This window comes from Camelus bactrianus, chromosome 7, assembly GCF_048773025.1.
Source record: "Camelus bactrianus isolate YW-2024 breed Bactrian camel chromosome 7, ASM4877302v1, whole genome shotgun sequence".
NCBI lineage: Eukaryota > Metazoa > Chordata > Mammalia > Artiodactyla > Camelidae > Camelus > Camelus bactrianus.
The window spans coordinates 66585185-66601606 of NC_133545.1; the positions used below are offsets into that span (position 1 = coordinate 66585185).

A 16422-nucleotide genomic window follows, 5' to 3' on the forward strand; every position below is an offset into this window, starting at 1 on the left:
TTGTAATCAGGCATATTGCCGTCTGTCAGAAGTGCAGTTGTCCATCTGCTGTGTCATTTCCACTGACATCATAAACTTTAGTCCATTTGGACTCTTTTGGAAAGACAGAAATTGGCTAGTTCATCCTGTTTCCTGTACTGCTGTCTTGGTGTCAGTACACAAAATGTGGATGAGAAGAAATTTAAGTGAAATTCTTAAAATCTGTGATGGTTGCATTTAGCCTACATTTCTGTTAAGAGAGTGATTCATACTGCAAGTCTATTTCCAGTAGCTAAAACTAGCACTGTGTTAAGTCTAATTAAAAGCTCTCTCAAATTGCTAACTTTATAGTTGTTGTAAGTAGGATAATTAGAAATTCTACACTGATTTTTTTTTTTTAAGAAACCATGTTTTTTCAACCATACTTAATCCTGCTGCTAGCACCCTTGTTTATTTAAAAGTTGTGGACTTTAAAAGGAGCTCTGGTACCTGCAGCTTTGTTCTTTCTCAAGATGGCATTGGCTATTCAGGATCCTTTGTGGTGCCATACAAATTTTAGGATTATTTGTTCTAGTTCTGTGAAAATGCCATGAGTATTTTGATAGAATTGCATTAAAACTATAGATTGCTCTGAATAGTATGGATGTGTTAAACATGTTAATTCTTCCAATCCATGAACGCAGTATATTTTTCCATTTACTTATGTCATCTTTAATTTCATCAGTTGCCCTAATAGTTTTCAGAGTACAGGTCTTTCATCTCCTTGATTAAATTTATTCCTAGATATTTTATTCTTTTTGATGAAATTGTAAATGAGTTTTCTTAATTCCTCTTTTTCATAGTTTATTTGTATATAGAAATGCAATAGATTTCTGTATATTAATTTTGTATCCTACACCTTTACTGAATTATTTATTAGCGCTAACAGTTTTTTGGTGGAGTCTTTAGGGTTTTCTATACATAGTATCTTGTCATCTGCAATAGTGACAGTTTTACTTCCCTGATTTCAAGGTATACTACAAAGCTAATCAAAACAGCATGGTGCTGACAAAAAAACAGACACATAGATCAATGACAGAATAGAGAGTCCAAAATAAACCCATGCTTACTTGGTCACTTAATCTATGACAGAGGAGATAAGAATATACAATGGGGAAAATAGAGTCTCTTTAGTAAATGGTGTTGGAAAAGCTGGATAGCTACATGCAAAAGATGAAACTAAACCATTGTTTTACACTGTGTATTAAATGCATTAAAGGCTTAAATGTAAGACCTGAAACCATAAACTGCTAGAATAAAATATAGGCAAGGTGCTCTTTGACATTGGTCTTATCAATATTTTTTTGAATCTGTTTCCTCAGGCAAGGGCAACAAAAGGAAAAATAAACAAATGGAACTATGTCAAACTACAAAGCTTTTACACAGTGGGGGAAATCCATCAACAAAATGAAATGGCAGCCTACCAAATGGGAGAAGAAATTTGCAAATGGTATGTCTCATAAGGGGTTAATATCCAAAATATATAAAGAATACATTCGACTCAGTATCAGAAAAAAATCTTATTTAAAAATGAACAAAAGACCTGAATAGATATTTTTTCAAAGAAGACATATAGATGAGTGACAGGACATGAAAAGGTGTCACATCATTTTGGAAATGCAAGTCGAAATTTCACAGCTGTCAGAATGGCTATTATCAAAAAGATAAGAAGTAACAGGTGTTGGTGAGGATGTGGAGAAAGAGGGAACCTTTGTGCACTGTTAGTGGGAATGTAAATTGGTACAGCTTCTATGGAAAACAGTATGAAGTTTCCTCAGAAATTAAAAAATAGAACTACCATATGATCCAGTAATTCCACTTCTGGGCATTTATCCAAAGAAAATGAAAACAGTAATTTGGAAAGATGTATGCACCCCAGTGTTCACTGCAGAATTATTTAAAATAGACAAGATATGGAAGTAACCTAAATGTCCACTGATGGATGAAAGAATAAAGAAATGAATAAAGAAGATACATATGCATATATGTACATACATATATGTATATATAGATAGAGTATTACTCAACCATAAAAAAAAATAAAATTTTGCCATTTGTGACAACATTATTGGACCTAGAGGATATTATGCTAAGTGAAATAAGTCAGACAGAGTAAGACAAACACCATATGACCTCTCTTACATGTGGAATCTAAAAAGCAAACAGAACAAAATAGAAACAGGCTAATTGATACACAGAATAAACTAGTGTTGCTAGAGCGAGTTGGGTGGAAGGAAGGGTGAAATAGATAAAGGGGATTAAAGAAATACAAAATTTCAGTTAAATAAGTAAATCATGGAGATGTAATGTACAGCATAGGAAATATGGTCACTAATATTGTAATAACTTTGTATAGTGACAGATGGTAACTAGAATTATAAAGGTGATCATTTCATAAGGTATAAAAATATTGAATCACTATGTTGTACATCTGAAACTAATATAATATTTGTAAGTCAGTTATACTTTGTTAAGAAAAAAATGCTAACATGCATTTTAACATGCATTGCAAATCTCCAAATAGATAGATTTCTATATTTCAAAAATAAATAATAAAATAAAATAAAAGGAACTGTGGCAATACTCATATGTCAGCTAGGGCATCCTATCTCCTGATTCATGAAATCAGTGTAAGATTGCCTCAAATGACCACTTCCAAAGTTCAGTTATACTCAGAACTTTCCATAGTCTTCTGCAGGTTCTCAGGGTTTTATACTGTCATGCTCTCCCTTCCCCTAATTCTTGCATCTGCTTTACCTTGAAGAATCAAGTCTCTTCACCAGTTACCACAGGCTTCTCATTCCAAGAATCTAGAGGCTTTTAAGGAGGAGTCATAGCCTTCCACCATTTCTCTGGCTTATTTTTCTCCTCTCCTACTTGCTCTCTTACTTCTGAGAACAAAGCCAGTTCCTCTTCTTACCTTAGACATACCATTTTAGCAGGCTAATATTCTTGATCTTACTTGTAGTAGTCTACTACTGATCCCCATACTTGGTCTTCCCTTGTCCTATAGTAATAGTAGAATGTTTGAGTGCCAGGATAATAATTCCTAATAATAATTTCCTAGTCTTTTGTGTAGCCGAGTGTAATTGTGTGACTATCACCCTGGCCAATGTGATGTATACAGAACTGATATGTACAACACCTGGGTTTTTTCCCTGCCCACCTTTTCACTTTTCCCTCTTCTGGCTGGAATGTGCATGTGGTGGTAATGAGTCATTTTTAACTACACAGATGAAGGCAATAGGAATAATGGAGCAACAAGATGGACGTGATGGACTCCCTGTGCCTGTCCTCGACTGATTATGCCCTGTTACATGAGAGAAAGGTGAACTTCTATCTTCTTCTTAATCTATTTATGTTTTGGGTTTCTGTTTCTGCAGCTGAGTCTATATACTAATCCAAACAATGCCTTCAGGCTCTTACCCTTCACATCAAGGCATTTCTTAAGAATACTTTGCTCGTTCTAACAAGAACTCAGGTGAACCAAATTTTCCCTGCTATTAGTATTTACATATTAAACTTTCTGTAGAAGAGGAAGATGAATGAGAGATGTGAGAATAAAGGTAATTTAGGTGGAGGGAAATTTCATGAGGTAGTATTCAGGAAAGTACAAAGCATTTCTAGGGAATAAAAACCCTGCAGTTGGATGGAGCATAGGGGATTCTGGAAAACAAAGTTGGAAATGTGACTTCAGTGAGATAAGGTAATGGAAGATTATATCAGGTAGCCCGGGCTGATTTGTTGTGTAACAAAACACCCAAACTTTGCTGCCTTATGAAAACAATTAATGGGTTCACTGTTAATGGGTTGGCAGTTGGGGCTGACTGCAGTTTGTCATTCTTCTGCTGTTTCACCTCATTTTACTTGTGCAGCTGAAGTCAACTGGACAATCAACTGGGATTGGGTGGTCTCATTCACATGTCTAGTTGATAGGCTGATGGCTGTTGTGGCTCAGTTCTCCATGTTGTCACTTCAGCTGTCTGGCGTTGTTAATATGGCAGCAGTATTTCAAGAGCAGCAAAGAAGGCCAGCCTCAATGCTCAGACACTTTCTAAGCCTCTAGTTGTTTCATATTAACAAGTCACTGACCAAGCCCATACATAAGAGTTGGAAGAAAATACTTCATCTCTTGGTAGGAAGAATTGCAAATGATCAGAGGACAATATTTTGCAATCTGTTGGATCCTTGAATACTACACTAAGAAATTTGAAATTTTAACTGGTAGTGAAAAAGGAAGGGTACAGACTTAGAGACCAACCTTTGATGTAGCGAAAAAACTGCCTTTTTAAAAAAATAGGCTTTATTTTTTAGAATAGTTCAGTTTCTAAAAAAATGGAGGATATAGTACAGAATCCCTGCATACCATACACTTAGTATCCCTTGTTAGTAAGATATTACATTAATATGGCCTATTTGTTACAAGTAATAAACCAATACTGATGCAGTATTATTAATTAAAAGCCAACCATCATTCATTTATTTATTTTGTTTGTTTTTGTTTTGGGGGGGGTAATTAGGTTCATTTATTTATTTACTTATTTTTTAGTGGAGGTGTGAATCCAGGACCTCATGCATGCTAATTAAGCATGCACTCTACCACTGAGCTATACCGTACCTCCTGAATGCTTTATTTAGATTTGTTTATTGTTTACTAATGTCCTTTTTCTGTTCCAGGATCCCAGGATACTGGGTCACATTTAGTTGTCATGTCTCCTTAAGCTCCTCTTAGCTGTAGTAGTTTCCATAGACCTCCCTTGTTTTTGATGACCTTGACAATTTTGAGGAGTACTGGTCAGATATATTGTTGTGTGTACCTCTACTGGAATTTGTCTGATGTTTTTCTCATAGTTAGATTTTGGTTTATGGGTTTTTGGAAGGAAGACCACAGAGGTAAATGCCAGTTTCAACATATCAAAGGAACATCCTAGCCTTAGGACTTCCTGCTGTTAATGTGAATCTTGATAACCTGGCTGAGGTAGTTTTTGTTAGGTTCCTTCACTGTAAAGTTACCCTTCTGCCAACACTCCCCGCCCCACACCATGTACTGTTTGGAAGAAAGCCACTATGCTCAGCCCACACTTAAGCAGTGGGGCATTATTCTCACTTTTCTTGAGGATGAAGTATCTACATAGATTATTTGGAATTACTCTACATGGAAGATTTATTTCTTCTTCCCTATTTATTAATTTACTCAGTGATTTATTTATATCAGTATGAATTCATGGGCACTTACATACTTTGATGATAACTTACTACTAATTTTCATTTTATTGCTCAAATTTCTCCAGCTCTGAGTTGGCTTCTGTGCCCCTTTGACATACCCCCATCAATTATAGGCTGAGACACACTAGAAAGCCAGACTGCACAAGTATACAGAGCAGATGACATAAAGCATGGAAGGCAAAAAAGGGATGTTGCATGAGCACAACTAAAAGGCAGTGGAAAGTAAGGAAAGGTTTAACCCTCTTTTCATATGAATTGGAGAAAATAAGAATTATATCCTTATCACAGATTTCAAGGTTAAAGTTATTATCAGGGAAAAACTAGGTGTTGATTACGTTGTTAGAGAGTTTTTACAGTTGAACAGAGATGACATAAAATAGCAGTGGAAATGGAGCTAGTTAAGTGCTTGGCAGAGGTAGGAGACAGTGGAGGAGGGAGGTCAAAGAGGTGGAGATTCAGCTTCATGAATCAAAAGCGTTTATAAAATGTGACACTATCTCAGTATGAGCCTCAGACTAGGGATTTGGTAGTTAAATGAATAAAAATATCTCTGGCAAATGGCAGATAAGTAACTAATAATTGTTTGCTCAAGTGATTATTTGGGATAAGAATGAATGAAGAGCATATGTTGCTTGTTTGAGCTGTCAGTATTTAGATGAGCTGTTGACAAAAATGGAAGGATATTAAATGAACTACGATCTTGTGGAATACATTCAGAGAATACTGGAAACACTGGCACTTTAGATATTCACATGTGAAAGTCATAATGCAAATGAATTTTTACAATATGTGAAAAAATTATAGAATGATATGTGGACTATGTCATTGTACTTTCTTAGGTTGGGGAGAAGAACATACAGTGGTTCTCTCTTTCTCCCACAACACTCTTTACATTTCCAAAACATTTTGGTACGCATCCCTCATTTAGAGTTTTCATTTGGGGAAAGATGGAAGGTGGAAAGAAGGCTCTGAAGAGCAGAGACAGAATTAAATTGAAGGAAAAGCGTACCCTTCCACTGAATAGCACAGGGAACTGCATTAACTATCTTATGATAACCTATAATGAAAAAGAATATGTATGTGTGTATCTGAATCACTGTGCTGTACACCAGAAACCAGCACAACACTGTAAATCAACTATACTTCAATAAAGAAAGAATACCCTCCCTTACTTCTTATCTGTCACCTCTCACACTCCCACATCTCAACATCACCAAAGAACTGGATTAGGATGACCTCAGCCCAAACAGATCAGTGATCTTCAGGTGCTTGCTTTGAGGAACACAATAAGAATAGAATCAGAAACTGGATCTTGATTTAAACTCAACTTTGAAAACAGAAACATCTGAAATATTTGAGATGAAGAACTAGACAGTTTTAAAAGACCCAAAATACATAACAAAACTGTTTCCAGCAGGGAAACATCTTTATAAATAGGTCAGAAGTTGGTATGTGTTATTTAATGTTATCTTCTGTCATTTACTAGTTACCTGTCCTTGGGCAAGCTAATTCACACTAGAAAGTTACTTTTTTCAGAGGGTTTTGAAGACTTAATCTATGGGTAAAGGCTTTTCTCCCTAATTTTGTTTTAGTTTCTATTAAAAATAGAAGCAATCTCAAACTTAAAGATAAGTTGCACATACAGTATAATGAACTTTTTTTCCTAAGCCATATGAGAGTAAGCTCCTGACATGAGGTAACCATTGCCCATGAATTCTTTTGTGTGTATTTCCTACAATGACATTTTCCTGCATAATCATAATCAATATATTACTGTCATCTAATCATCAGATCTCATTCAAATTTCCCCAATTGCTTTAATATATCCTTTACCAAAAAGTAATCCAGTCCAGAACCATGTGTTGCATTTAGTTGTCATCTTTCTTTACTCTCCTTCAGTATGTAAGACTTCCTTGGTCTCTCCTTCACTTTTATGACCTTGACATTTATGAAGATTACAGACCAGTTATTTTCTAAAATGTCCCACCATTTATGTTTGTCTAATGTGTCCTTGCAACTAAATTTAGGTGCTGTGCCTTTGTCAGAAATATCAGAGAAATAATGCCAACTTCCTCTCTTGCATCTGATCAGGTGATGGCATAAAACTTTGATTTATCTCATTGTATTCATTTCCTATTCCTGCTGTAATGGATTAACACAAATTAGGTGGACTAAAACCACTCAAATTTATCTTATGCTTCTGGAGATTGGAAGCCAGAAATGGGTTCACTGGGCTAAAATGAAGGTAACAGCAGGGCTACCTTCCTCCTGGAGGCTCTGGGGAAAACCTGTTTGCCTCCTTTGTTCAGTTTCTAGAGGCTGTCGGCAATCCTCGGCCTGTGGCTCCCTTCCCTCTTCATAAACAATAACCACATCACTCTGAGCTCTGCTTTCATTATATCTTCTCTGACTCCTTCTGCGCCGCCTTTTCCACTTTTAAGGATCCTGTGATTACACTGGATCCTCCTGGAACATCCAGGATATTCTTCCATATCAAGGCCTTTAACCGTAATCACATCTGCGAAGTTCCTTTCCCTATCTAAGGTAATGTATTCATAGGTGGGGAATTGGGGTGCGGACATTTTACATGGGGGTACGTTATTCTACCTACCACACTTATTTTTGATAATGCTCACTTTGATCACTTAATGAAGGTGGTGCCTGCCAGTTTTCTTCACTGTTTCTTTCCTTCTTCCTCCTTTCTTCTCTTCCTTCCTTCCTTCCTTTCTCTTTTTTCTTCCTATCCTGACTCATGGTTTTTATGGATTGTAAAATAAATTTTGACTTCTAATTTATAAAAATTATCTCTGATGTTAGTAAACAAGCAAACAAGCCCAGCTCTTTTCCAGGCTCATCTTGTACTTCTCTGGCCCCACTTCCTGAATCAGCCATTTCTCTGAGAAGCTCTGGTTCTCTTTTAGTGGAGGGTAGTGTTTAGAAATTAAGAGCTGGACACTAAGTGTGGTCATTACTATTGGAACGTTAATGTTCCCAGGCCTTTCAGTGGACAGAAATGTACAATGTCATCACAAAGAGGCTTATATAAGAATAGTTATGAAGCTTTATTCATAGAAGCTCAAAGCTAGAATCAGCACAGATGCTTACCAACAGGAGAGTGTGTGAAAATCGTGGTATATTCATACAAGGGAATATTGCTTAGCAAAAATTCAAAAAATAAAAGAACAAATGATATATGCTATCACATGGATAAGTCTCAGAAGCTCATTATGTGGAGTGAAAAAATTCAGACAGAGACAGGAACCCCTTGGATGAATCCATTTATATGAAGTTCAAGAGCAGGCAAAACTATGGTAAAACAGACCAGAACAGTGGCTCTCTGTGAGGACCAGAACTGAGGGGAAGGAAATGCAAAGTAATCTGCTACCATTATGAAAATATTTTCTGTCTTAATTGGGGTATTGGTTGTACAGTGCATGCATTGAATTGTGCACATAAGATTTGTATATTTCACTGTAAAATTTAACTCAACTAGGATTTGAGTGTGTGTGAGAGAGAGGGACAGAGACAGAGAAACACAGAGAGACAGAGAGGATGAAGAGACAGAAAGAGAATGAGATCCTAATGGGTCTCAGCCATTATAGCTGAGACTCAGTTCTAGCGGCCCAGAGCATTTCCTTTTGGACACATTTCCCCTTTTCTCTTTCTGTCTCATCTTGTTTGGTTAGCAGTGCAGTATTTCTAAATGTACTGTAAGTCCTGAGGGAGATTTAAACAGTTATCTCACGTGTGTAATTGCCGATTCCTAAAGCATGATCCATAAAATGTTAATATTACCCCCCAAAAAAGATATTTCATATTCAAATAAACTAGATTAGCCTTTTATGTATGAATCATTATAAATTATTGAGAATTGTAAATTCCTACTAGCGGAATAGATTCTACTCATTTCTGGACTATTTCTTGGCCACTGAAGCTTTTTTTCCAATGCTGCATCAGAATGGATCAGAATAAATGTTTGGAAACATCATCCCAGATCGAGTGTGAAAATTAGAATGAAATTCCAGCTGTAAACAACATTGCCTGGGATCTACCATCTTCCCCACCCACCCCTCCTCACTTCAATACTTTATGTGACTTGCTTCAGTTTGCTGTCATAGACCAGTCATATTTAAAGAATATTTCTTACCATGGCAGAACTACAGAAAAGCTCCCTAACAGAATATTTAAAAATTTTAAGTCCTTTCGGTGTGGCAGTCTCTCACCTTCTGTCCTGCCAGTTTTGCCCTTGCCTTTCAATTCCTTATTCCTGACTATCTGGGCTTCTGACCTCACTCTCCAGTCCAGGGCCTCTGTAAATACTGAGCACGTGCACAGTAAAACTCTAGAAGGCACCATTCATGCCGATGGTGATGTGAAAGGTGCCCCTTGGCATGTCCAGTAAGGCAGCCCTAGTCCTACTCTGATTCTTGGTTCCTGCCTGTACCGTTTTCTGATCGACTCCACATTCTAGATTTCACTTTTCATGAATTGTGACTTCTGTTCGCTTTTCTAGTTTCTCGCTCTTCTTAGTTTTCTTATCCTTACTTTCATCTTGTCTGTGTTTCTGAGCTTCTGATGTATTCATCGGGGAACTGACTGTGGCTAATTTTTATCCCATATTCAACCACAAATACTTCTGGATCATTTCCCTTTCTCTTAGAAATTCACTTCTGCTTTAAAAGAGTCTTCTGCCCAGATGATGATTCAGAGACATGAGGGAGAGCTAAAAAAGGCAGAATTTTTGAAATTCAGGATTTCTATGTGTTGTGAATACATAGGGCTGAAGGTGAGCTCCCTTCCTTCTTTGTAAGACTTTAGATTGCCTGTTGAGAATTAAAATGTTAAAAGGATCACAAGACAGGATAGCAAAATCTTCTCTAAAAAGGAGAAATGGTTGCCCAGCAGGTAACATAGGACTGTAACCTGACTGCATATATTTAGTAGCTAAAGAAAGAATATGACAGTCAGATGGTGTACGGGGTTGGCTAGCCCTGAAATTTCAGAACAGAGGCAAAGATTGACAGTGCCAAAGGACAGGAGACTTTGACCCATAGACATCATAGAACCAACACCACTCATTCTAAGGTTATGATTACAAAGAAATGTTTTGATGATAATTTAGCTTCCCAGGTAGTTCCCATCTTTCTATAAAGAAATAATGTGTAGGCCATAGCAACCAGGGGTGGTAAACACTTTCCTTTGCAAATTAACATACTTGAAATGGAGTTTATGTGTGAGGCTTTGTGAACTAGATTAGTGAGATGCTGCATGGTGTGTTGACAGATCAGGTTTTCGGGCTTTCAAAACTGATAGCCAAGCTTGGGAGGAATTCACCAAGGGAATTCTGCCCTGCTTGGAGCTGAAGGAGTAGTTAGCCACTCTACCCAGATCATCCTTCCTCCAACTGCTGCCATGCTTGTGAGTACATTTTCTTCAGATTTCTTGTCTGTGTAACTCAGATGAATCAAGTGTGTCATTAGTAAAGGCATACCAGATCCATGTACTCTCACATTCTCCATCCTGTTTCCATTTTGGGGTGAACGTATCAACAGGAAACAGAGGGATATTATAACTACACATGGAACATTAGATAAAAGAAAGGATTTCCTAACAGATGTGTTTTGAAAAATCTTGTTGCTTTTTCATTTTTATTTTCATGTCATTTTATTTATCTGTTTTAGAAAAAAGAGTGTAGGCACCAGTTTGCATGAAATAGCTCTTTGTCTAGTCCACAGATCTTCCCGTTTTTTGTGCCCATTGACATTAAAAGTATGATTCTGAGCAAGGATCTCTGCCAGTTACTATTTAGGTTTGGCGGTCGGTTTTCTCTCACTGAGTTAAGTATGAAAATAGGGAACTGATATGTTTATTTACTTAATTTAGACAACTTCCTCTCAGTTTTGCTAAATTCCTGATTCCATATTGATAAGGGAAACCTAGGTAGTTTCTTTTTATTCCAGCCTTTCTTCGTGGAGATAACTGAATCAATATACAACTGTTTTAATTGCTGTGATATAGATAACCACTCAATCTTTTAAATGTTATAATCTGTCCTCTTTTTAGATTGCCAAAATAATTATCTTGGCTGTGTTACTATGCTACTCAATGACATTTTATGGCCATAATTAAATTGTTTAGGCTTCAGATTATAGTTTAGGCTTCAGTTTCCCATAATGTAAGTGAAAAAGAGAGTATTTGATGAATTAACTCACCGGTGATTATAGTGTTATTTAGATTTTTGAAAGGCTTACATTCTAATTCATATGGGAGAATACACTTAGGTTTTACCACCAGAAATGAATTAAATGAAACTTTTAAACTTTAACCAGAGAGAAAGAGGTCTATGTGGGATAGATGCAAGAATAGATTTACTTCTAATTTTGTTACTGTTGAGAAAGTTAAACTTTTCCATGTTGAATAGCAACAATTCAGTGGTAACAAATTATCACAGATCATTTTTATTATACCAGGATCAAGAAAGCTCTTTAAGGCAGAAACTGGACTAGGGCCTGCACACTGAGCCTTTTTGGCCTGCCCCTGGGGGCATATAATTGTCCCTGGAAAGTTGTGTTAGCTCAGACTCCAAGCTGACTTTATTTTAATTCACAGAAAATTCAAGGAGACCAGATCATCACTCAGATACTACTCTTGTGCAGTGTTTCTCAAACCCCAGTAATTTGCAAACAAATGTCTTTCAAAAGAACCAGTTTCCATGGGCCCCTAGTGATGACAAATGTTACTATATGGATACAGCCATAAAACTAGATTTAAGCCCTTTATGCAAATAGATCTTGCACATTCATAATCCCAAAGTAAATTTACATATTAAAAACAAAAACTAATTAAAACCAATTAAGTTCAAGTTAACAAGACAATGAGAACAATGCTATTCTTTTACTAGAAGTGAACTGTTACTTGCAACGTAAATGTGGTACTGACCCACATGGTACAGATTCTTCTGAATTTAGTATGCCTATCATTGGATCACTCAATTCTTCCACTGCTTTTCTCTGTTAGAATCATTTTGCAACCTCAGATAACATCTCTGCTGGTCTTGGTGAGTTCCCTGGTGGTGTGACACCACACTCTCATTCCCAAAGGGTCAGAGTTCCTGGTAATCATACCCTCCTCAAGCTAGGGTTGTTCCACTTTTCCATTCATAGTTACAACTGTGAAAGAGAGAAACCAAGAGGCACCCACGTGTATCTCCTGAATTTCACACTTACTCTTCTTTGCAGAAAAAGAAAATCCACGCTGATACTAGGTATCTAGTTCTATTAGAAAGAATTGCTGGCCTTTTCAGGATGGAAGTAGTCCAGTAAAGTCAGATTGCTGCCAAGTGGCCAGTTGGTCTCCTTAAAGGCTGGTGCTTTACTAGGGGCACAGCTTTGGTCTCTGTCACTGGCACGTAAAGCATTCAGAGGCAACAGTGGGAGTCTGTGCTGTAGGTACCCATGCATAGCCTTCATCTCTGCTGCCTTGACTGCTCCATTGTTATACCTATTGGCCAGCACTAGAGTGGCTGCCGACAGTTTGGTTAACATCAACTAGTCAATTCATTTTGTCTAAAATGTTTAGTGTCTCTTTTAGAACAGATGCTTTCTGGTAGGCATTAATATGTACTCTAAAGATCGTCACTCTTTGTGTTCACTTTTGTTTATCTATCCACATAGGCTTTCTTGCATAACTCCTGGTACAAAATATTGGGTTCTTCAGGAAGCAGATGCTGGGAGTTTAAAAAAAGTTTATTGAGGTGTTACATCTGTGAATGAAAAGTGGAAAAAGCAAGATTGGGCACAGAGAGCCATCAGACCATGATGAAGAGTTGACAAAGCATCTGTCACTCCAGTAGGTTGTTATGGTGCAAAGATTAGTTGTTAGAGGAGACTTGCATTTTGTGGACAGGATTAAGCCTTTGTACCACTACCTTTCTCTATCATCATTGCCTTGGGACCAGCCTAAGAAGAGGATGACTTCATCTTGAAACCTGAGATGCATGCTGATGGAGCCAACAGCCAAAGACTGTGAATTTGCCACATTCTTTACAGCTGAATGGCGAATCACTTTTTGAAGAAAGTGGGGTCTGAACAGTGTTTTCAGCACCTGCCACAATGAAGCAATTGGAACACTGAGTCCAGGACTCAAATGACTTGTCTGGGCCCAAGATATGCATTTGTGATCTGCATCGCAAGGGCTGGTGCAATAGTGTGTAATCAAACCACTGTGAATGTGAAATTTCCTAGGAAGAAAATGAGGAGTGGGATGAAGAGAGCATCTAAGACGGATATTGAGGGGACTCCAGTGTGGTTTTTTTGCCATCTTTTTTAAAAAATTGAAATATAGTGAGTTACAATGTGTCAATTTCTGGTGTATAGCAAAATGTTTCAGTCATACATATACATACATATATTCATTTTCATATTCTTTTTCATTATAAGTTACTATAAGATATTGAATATAGTTCCCTGTGCTATACAGAGTAAATTTGTTTTTTATCTATTTTATATATAGCAGTTAGTATTTGCAAATCTCAAACTCCAGTTTATCCCTTCCCACTCCCCTTCCCCTGATAACCATAAGTTTGTTTTCTATGTCTGTGAGTCTGTTTCTGTTTTATAGATAGGTTCATTACTATCTTCTTTTTTCTTTCTTTTTTTTTTAAGATTCTGCATATGAGTGATATTATATGGTATTTTTCTTTCTCTTTCTGGCTTACTTCACTTAGAATGACAATCTCCAGATCCATTCATGTTGCTGCAGATGGGATTATTTTATTCTTTTTTATAGCCAAGTAGTATTCGATTGTATAAATATACCAATAGCTGAGTAGTATTCCATTGTATAAATATACCACAGCTTCTTTATCGAGTCATCTGTTGATGGACATTTAGGTTGTTTCCATGTCTTGACTATTGTAAATAGTGCTGCTGTGAACATTGGGGTACATGTATCTTTTTGAATTTGAGTTGAGGGGACTCCAATATTTAATGGCCAGGTAGAAGAGAATAAGTCTGGAGCAGAGACACAAGAAGAAGTGATTAGAAAGGTAGTAGGATCGTAGGAGAGAGCAGACAAAAAATCCAAGGAAAGAGAGTGTAATTGGCCTGACTGTTGAAGACCTTGAGAGATCAAGTAGTGTAATCCAAGGACTGAAAAATGTCAGTCAAAATTAGTGACACAGAGCTTATTGGTGATGATGGGGCAGAAGCCAAATTCCAGGAGTTGAGAAATACGTGTACGAGGTAATAGGAAGTTTGATAAATCTTTAGAGAAATATAGGCTTTAAACGTTGGTTTTAAAAAAGTTTTTTTTTTTGATTCCAGATATATTTGTAGCTCTAGACAACCAGCCAAAAATGTGAACAGGAGTAGAAATACTATTACTCTTAAGGGATTCTATTCTATTCTAATTATCTTACTTACTTTGAAAACTATTCAAATTCTATTCTAATTATCTTACTTACTTTGAAAACTGTCTATTCCAGGACTTTAAATTTTAACTTAAATATTTATCTAATAGATATAAATCAGTTGGAAAAATAAATCCATGACATAGATGATAAAAACATTAAAGGAAAAAGCATTCTATTTCAGCATTTTTTACATAGCAGTAAATGTATCATTATCTGTATGTAGTTTTACCTTTCAGAGTAATATAAAAATTAATTAAATGGGACCTTTCTGAAAGTATAGACAAATCAATTTGTAGCTATTTAATAGTTCAATATTAAGTGAGACAATTACAGTGAAGTTAGAGTATCCAGTACATTAGAACAATTAGTGCATTAGGATTATATCATGTAAGATAAATGACTGAAAAAGAGGCTGCGAATAATGAAGAAGTGAATGAGTGGGAAATATTTTTGTTGGCCTTATCTTGCACTTTCGTTTTTTAAAAAGTGGTAAGGAATAATCTCAGATCCCTTAGAGTATATTATAAAGAATGATTTATCATTACAATGATTTAGTAGTGTCCAGCTGCTGAAATGGCAGTCTTCAATAAATATAGCACACATCCCCCCAGAGATATTTAACAAGAATTTTTGATCACCAATTATGAGAGAGACATCATTCCAGTTCTTAGGCATATAAGATGATAGTAGACGTTATGACTCTATAAACCACCTGGTTTCCAGTATAAGCTTGGATTTATTTGTGATAATCCACACTTTGTTGCCATATCTCATTTTGGGCCCTGGGTACTTTCTGGGAACACAGGTACACTTTGCAACTTTACTTGTTTTTGAACAATGACAGAGACATTCTTACCTGATTCAACTGGAATGGTAGTTGGTTAGCTTATCAGCAATGTGGCTAAAACCTAGAATTTTTTTCTTAAAAATTTTTCTTCCTCCTTTTTTCAAAAATCTTAAAAAATTAATGTGTTAAATATGTAATTCAAACTTAAAACATAAAAATTTGTACTTTTTGGCCAAACTTTTGAAATACAGTCATGGGTTTTGTTTTGTTTTGTTTTTTTTAAATGTTTTGCACATGAAAGTTTTATAGTTTCTTCATGTATATGTGATGTATACACACAATACGCATCACATATATTTCTCAGTTTTGTTTCTTAAAATAGGATGGAAAGTTTAAAACACTCATGTAGTGAACTGAGAGCTCCTATGTTTTTAATTTTTTTTTCCACCTATCTTTGGGAATGCCTGGCCAACACCTAATTCAATAACAGTAGTTCTTAGAGATTCATCTTTACTGAGTCACTAAAGTAAATGAGACAGTATGATTCTATTTAGCATTTCTCAAACATTTAAGTTAGTTTCTGTTGAAACAACAACTTTGTTTTTTCACTTATATTTCATTGATTTTTGTGATATTTATTTGAATTACATACTTATAATAATAAGCTCAACTGGAATCAACAGGTTTGACCAAACCCAACTGACTTGATGGCAACACAATTCAACTGATGGGAATAGAAGTGTGTGGATATAAAGGGGAAGAGTATTAGCTATGACTGTGTAGTGTGACAAGGTCCTTAGTAGGTTTTATAGAAGAAATGAAGACCATAATTTTTTCATCAGGGGTTAAGTGGATGGTGGTTGAAAGACATTATGTGTACCTATTGGGTAGATTCATCAGATAGTTATGGTATTGTGGTCATGAAACTTTGTTATGTAATGTTTTCAATGGAAAAGTTGAAGGAGGGACTCCAGGCCTG

At 36.2% G+C, this 16422-nt stretch overlaps 1 protein-coding gene across 10 annotated transcripts in view; it reads left to right on the forward strand.

The window, feature by feature from the left end:
* Positions 1-16422, forward strand: part of ELAPOR2 (endosome-lysosome associated apoptosis and autophagy regulator family member 2) — a 290850-nt gene that overhangs the window by 11617 nt on the left and 262811 nt on the right. For all 10 annotated transcript variants that reach the window (XM_045510431.2, XM_045510422.2, XM_074367547.1 and 7 more), the window contains 2 exons: positions 1341-1468; positions 3253-3346. Coding sequence is in view for 1 of the 10 variants with exons in the window: in XM_074367547.1 (XP_074223648.1) it covers positions 3284-3346 (63 nt within the window). In the remaining 9 variants the exon portion in view is untranslated. The remainder of the gene's footprint in view (positions 1-1340; positions 1469-3252; positions 3347-16422) is intronic.